At 46.2% G+C, this 6,159-nt stretch overlaps 1 protein-coding gene across 1 annotated transcript; it reads right to left on the bottom strand.

The window, feature by feature from the left end:
* Positions 1–2,004: 2,004 nt before the first annotated feature.
* Positions 2,005–5,934, bottom strand: SOX4 (SRY-box transcription factor 4). The gene has a single exon (XM_024217607.3). The coding sequence runs from the start codon at positions 5,137–5,139 to the stop codon at positions 3,823–3,825; it is 1,317 nt and encodes a 438-aa protein (XP_024073375.1). The 5' UTR covers positions 5,140–5,934; the 3' UTR covers positions 2,005–3,822.
* Positions 5,935–6,159: the final 225 nt, after the last annotated feature.

The raw sequence follows: 6,159 nt of genomic DNA, 5'->3' as shown, positions 1-6,159 counted from the left end.
TAAAAAGTTACGCAGGTCTAATGGATATAGTGTTAATTTGTAAAGAAATTATAAACAGCAAAAACAAGAAGTCTTGGATTTTTTGGAATTCACATATTACTGGAGTAGTTAAAGACACATAGGTTTTCCAAAGGAGACATTTTATTGAAATACTGTAGCTGGACTACTTTCAAATCACTCGATTTTAACTGAATTTACAGTACAATTAACTGCTTAGTTTAGGTTCACACATTCCCCTCCCCCTAGTTTACAATGCGAATACTACGCTTCCCCATACCTACTTTATTTCAAAGTTTCCTCAACTCTTGACAGCTTTTCCCATAGCCTCTCACTATCACTCTGCTTAAGAAGCTGTGACAAAGATACACAGGAATATAAACAGCCCCCTGACTGAGGAAATCTTGTAAAACCCAAGGCACCCAGAAAGTTGCCCTTTCAGTTTGCAAACAGCATGCCTACTGTACTGTAGAAATAAATGGTGACAATTATTTTCCTTCCCTACAGTCTCCTTGTTGCTATGACGTCTGCATATGTTAAAGCTTGACTCTTTCCAAGCTGGGGAACAGAGCCAAAGTTAATGGCAAAATAGGTTGTGGGTTATTTTGGCAGCATTCCCTCTCATATCGACTAGCGAAGGTATGTAGGGGGGGAAAGGGTCCACTTCTCATCATTAATGTATCTGTTGGGAACACTGCAGGGCAGCAGAGCAAATCTTTTTCTTTTGCATTTGAAATTGTTGGAGGTAAATCTAGCCCCCACCCCACCCCACCCCACCAAGAAATGTATTTATAAACAAACTCAATCAGTTGCACAGCGTTCTTTTCTCTTGTTAGGATACTGAGCAATGTCTCTTTCACTTTGAAGAGGTGAGACTGAAATGAACAAATCCTCCCACCGGGCAGGTTTCCTGCAAGATAGTTACTGAAATGGCAAGGCAGGATTCAAGTCACAAGGTCAAACAAAACGGTTGATGTGGCCTCTTCTACACATTCCTGCTGTCTAGATTTCGTCTCGGATGGCAGCGGGCTTCGCCCAGCTCCTGAGTGCAGTCTCCCCATCCCCCATTCCCACAGCAGTCTTTGCTACTTCCACCGAAAGGTTATTAGCATTTGGTTAACGCACGAAAATTCCTAGAGAGCATTCAGCGATGGCACACATTCAGACTAACATCCATTTACGTCCAGACTTTGGCCTGCCAAGTCTCTCCGGGGGGACGGGGGAGGGGCGGGGACCGGTACATGTTCCTGCAAAAAAGATGTATTTTATAGTCGTCACGGTAAGTACATTTTATTTAACGGCTAATACAGAGAGTACCCGTGTCCAAGACCATTACAGAATAACCACATAGAAAAGTTGTAGCATAACAATGATGACAAAAACAGTCAAAGTTTAGGGTTCAGTTCCAGCTGAGTTTATTTCCTTCTCGAAAAAAACAAAAAAAAAGGTTATTTACAGAAGGTATATCAACAATCTGACAGGCAGTGAACTGGACATGATTAGCTGGCATGATTTTTTTTCTCCTCTTTCCCAACGTTGTGTTGTGGGGTGATCGTTAGACAAAAATATTCTACACAGCATATTGCACAGGATGGATGACCAAAAAACAAAACAAAAAACCCTTAACGGAACCACCTCATTAGGCAGACGTCCTAGTGCCTGTCATGTTATATTAACATACATAAACACACAATCCTCTTTTTTCTTATTATAATACAGACTTAAATGTACAAAGATGTTTTCACTTTTTTCATCTTAAACACAACAGCTATAAACCTGAATACATATGCTATCATCATGCCATAAGAGACTAAAACAATTATATTTAGCGACAAGTAGAAAGGATTAAATAGTCAAATACAAGAATGAAAAACGCAGTACATAGTGTCGCGAACTCAAATCGGCATTTAGATAGATCCAGTGGTTTAAACGGCACGTTTTTTGCTTATAAAAAAAAAGTGCAAAAGATGTGGTTTACAAGTTAAAGGTACAGGATCCCTTTTTTCCGTAAAATGCACCAGTTGCTTTAAAGCGCCTGTACGATATATGGTTGTACTTAATTATGGGATTTTTTTTAAAGTTAGGAGACAGTGTATTACGTTTATTCTTCCCCCTCATAGAAATCAATGAGATTAAACACTGGGCACTGGTGGTATATATAAGGGATACTGTCACTTTAAGAAGCCTGCAGATTGGAGTGTAAACATGGAGAAAATAGGGGCTGATTTTTGTGTGTATGGGTGAGACATTAACCAGCGGCCCTGTAATTATAATCAGGAAATCCAAACAGCGATTTACACCGATTTACACCCCCTTTATATATTTTTTACAAAAATACACTGAGAAAATAATCAAACGTTTTCATCTCTCTTCTCTTTTGTTTTTAAAAGTGTCAAAAGTCTACATTTAAATATAAAAAATTAAAAGTTAAAACTCTAGCCCTTCAGTGAAGGAGACATAAAAATGGTGCGAGTAACAACGAGGACTACCAAAAAAGGACAAAGAAATACAAGTCAAAAATGTTTGGCCAGTATAAATACATCCACTTATAAAATGGCATCCGATTACATTTACAAGGAAAAAACAATAAAGGAATAGAGCATCGGTGAGAAAAAACAGTCTTTTCATTTACAGCTATAAGGAACAAACACATACATACTCTGAGAAAAAATTTGGTCCTGATTTTTTTTTTTTTAAGTCCAGCACAGATTTGAGTTGCGTTTGAATCCTTTAAAGAGTTAAGAATGAAAAAAAAGCTGGTGATTTTTTGTAGGAATCAAACATAGCGCCATCTATCTGCTTTTATAGTATCCTAACACTATTTTTAAACTGTTCAACAGTCTTACAGAAATCTTAAAAAGATAGACAGGATAACATGCTATATTAAACCCCACCAGTGAAATAATCCAACACCATCACGATTCTGAGTAAGAAGAAAAAACATTGTTTTTTGTTTTTGCAAAAGCAATCGCCCTCCCTCCATTTCCCCTGTACCACATCATTATAGAAACTGTTTTGTATCTGTCTCCGTTTCAAAAAAAGTTTTCCGTGTTCATGAAGTTCCATTTTATTGATTGATTTCTCTCTATATAATAAGGTGACTGAGAAAAGCGCTGCCACCTTCTCCTCTATACGTGCAAATGCATTTCAGTTTATTATTATCTTCCTCTAGTCGTGTTTCCAGTTCATCTTTAAAAAAAAAGGCAAAAACAAAAAAACCCAAACCCCTTCTTTTCTCTGTCCAACTAGGATCTCAGTTCAGTTTCCAGCTCAATTCGCCCTTTCCGCCTCCTATCATCTTCATCTCCTCTTGCTGCAGGAAAAAAATCGAAATAGGATTCGCTTCCCTTCCCCCACACCATGTAAACCCTGCAGTCTTTTTTTTTTTTAAACAGTTCTCATCTCTCTCAGAACAAAATATTCGAGATCGCCAATGCACTCAGCACAATTTTTCACTCCCCCTTCTTCTTTACATAGCGTGGATAAAAAAAATCAAAAACCCAGAGGTGTGTGTGGTTTTTCCCCTTCTCTGTCTCTCTCTCAAAAAAAAAATCACTCCCGCCAGTCTCTAAAAATTAACATCAGGCATCGGAAGGGGCGTGGGGGGGGATGTGTGTGTGTGTCTATCTCCAAGCCGAGGAAGGGAGCGAGCGTGTCTTTTTTTTTTAAAAAAAGGATGATCCCTTTATCATCTCGGTTTTTTAAAAGCACAGCAAGTCAGTTTCATCTGCCTCTCCAAGGAAAAAAGATACACCCAACAGCGTGGGCGAGTCCTCTCAATAGTGTATGTCTACGTCTTCCCCGGCATTTATTTATTTATTTTCTTCAGTAAGTGAAGACCAGGTTTGAAATGCTGGACTCCAGCCAGTCCCCTGAGATCATCTCACTTACCTCCGGGGTGCAGTAGTCCGGGAACTCAAAATGAGAGCCCGAGCCAGGCTCGAAGTTAAAATCTAGGTCCCGGTCCAGCACGGACGAGCCGAAGCTGCCCAGGGACATGCTCTCAAAACCGGGGCTGGGGTTCAGGTCCAACAGGTCGTCTTCAAACTCGTCGTCCGAGGAAGAAGAGCCGGAGGAGGAGGAGGACGAGGAGGAATGGGAGGAAGCCGAGGAGGAATGGGAGGTGGAGGGGGCCGGAGAAGAGGCCCTCAGGCTGGTGTAGCTGCGGTGATCCGAGGGGGAGCTGCTGCCCGGCGGGGAAGGGCAGGAGATGCTGCTGCAGTCTCCGTCCTGCTGGCACCCTCCGGCGCCCCCTTCCTCGTACAGGCTCAGAGGGTCGCTGGCTTCCGTGGAGCAGCTCAGGGTCGGGCTGGCCGGCACGGCGCTCCCCGGGGAGGAGGACGCGCTCTGCCCGTGGCCCCCGCCCGTGCCGAAGACATAGACCCGCTTGAGCTTCTTCTCCGAGAGGTGTTTGCCCGAGGCCGAGCAGGAGCTGGAGGCGCCGCCGCGGGATTTGTACAGCGAGTGGTGGTCCGGGGGCAGCAGGGCGGCCTGAGCCGGCTGCTCGGCGGGGAAGGGGGCGGCTTTGCTGCCCAGGATCACCTTGGCGTGCGGCTTGCTGGCCCCGGAGCCGCCGCCGGGGGAGAGCTTGGAGCCGCCGCTCTTCTTCAAGGCGGGCTTGGAGGAGTTCGTGCTGCCCCCGCTGCTGCCACTGCCAGTGCCGCCCCCGCTGGCGCCAGGGCTGCCCCCGCCACTCTTGTCTCCTTTCTCGCCGGGCTTGGCGGAGCTGTTTCCCGATTTCACCTTCTTCCTGGGCCGGTACTTGTAGTCGGGATAGTCCGCCATGTGCTTGAGCCTCAGCCGCTCCGCCTCCCGGATGAAGGGGATCTTGTCGCTGTCCTTGAGCAGCTTCCAGCGCTTGCCCAGGCGCTTGGAGATCTCGGCGTTGTGCATGTCCGGGGACTGCTCCATGATCTTCCTCCTCTCGATCTGGGACCACACCATGAAGGCGTTCATGGGCCGCTTGATGTGCCCGCTGGGGGTCTTGCACCAGCTCGGGTCGTCCGCTTTGCCCCCGGTGGAAGCGGTGGAGCCCGGCGTGGGAGAGGAGGCGATGCCCAGCTCGATGCCGGCCCCGGAGTCCGAGGTCTCTCCGGCCAGAAGCGCTTCCGTGTTCTCCGCGTTGTTAGTCTGCTGCACCATCGCTGGGTCTCACACACACGGCGGCGGCGGCTGCTTGCAGGGAGGTCGCCGGGGCTCAGCTCGGCACCAGTGCAACGTAAAAAAAAAAAAGCTCTCAACTTTAACAGGTACAACAAGGAAAGGGAACGAATCAAACAGTCCCAAACCACAGCAAAATGCTCAGCCCTTCGCCAGCGCGCAGCCCCTCTGCTAAGTAGTTGTAGTTCCAGAAAGGCTCGTCTCCAGCGCTCTGTGCAGTCCTTCCCCCTTTGCTCTCTATTAATTTAGGGGCAGCAGCCAGTGCTCAAAGTGGAACAGAAACAGAGTTTCTTTAAAAATGCTGCAATTCCCCCTCTCCTTGTCAGTGTTTCCCCCCCTCCCCTCCCCGAAGCAGTTGATTCCAGTTCACAAGTGCTTTTTCTGTGCCCAAGATGTTTCAGGAAAACAGCACACGCGCTGGTAAAGCCTCCCACTACTGTGCCCAGCAACACACACACACAAAAAAATAATAATAATAAAAAAAATAAAAATAAAAACCGGACTCCAGGACTCGTGGCTGTGCAGTCAGTGATCAGGAGCTTGTGCAGTTAATTATTTGGTTGTTGAGAGGTACTGAACAAAAAAAAAAACCCGACTCATGCAACCGGGTAGCATTAATAAATGTGTGCCTTCCCTGTAGGAAGAGCGGTGACTAATGCGATAAATATATTTAGTCCCGTTTTCCCTTCCTTTGCATGCACAACCCCAAAGAGAGGAGAGACACATACACAGACCGGGGCTACTGGTATTGGCCTCTTCCCCCTCACACACTGTTTCTCTTGCTGCAGCTTAGAGCGGACCCCAAATTCCGCCTAGCGCCTCTTTATCCTTTCACAGTCCTCGACCCGGCCAATCATTCGCTGTATCCAACGCTTCCTCGTGCCAAACCCCACCCCGCCGGCTGCTATTGGCTTGGAACCCGATGCAATAATAATCACCGCGTGCAATGAGAAGCTCCAAATCTGACCTCATTCCAATTTACAGAGCAAACTTTTTAAAAGG

Source organism: Terrapene carolina, unplaced genomic scaffold, assembly GCF_002925995.2.
Source record: "Terrapene carolina triunguis isolate 2854851 unplaced genomic scaffold, T_m_triunguis-2.0 Scaffold58, whole genome shotgun sequence".
In the NCBI taxonomy this organism is placed as follows: domain Eukaryota; kingdom Metazoa; phylum Chordata; order Testudines; family Emydidae; genus Terrapene; species Terrapene triunguis.
The sequence above is the reverse complement of the archived record's forward strand: the minus strand, read 5'-3'. Positions and strand labels throughout refer to the sequence as shown.

What these genes read in the sequence shown, in the direction of transcription:
- SOX4 (XM_024217607.3), bottom strand. Translation starts at nt 5,139, where the DNA reads ATGGTGCAGCAGACTAACAACGCGGAGAACACGGAAGCGCTTCTGGCC.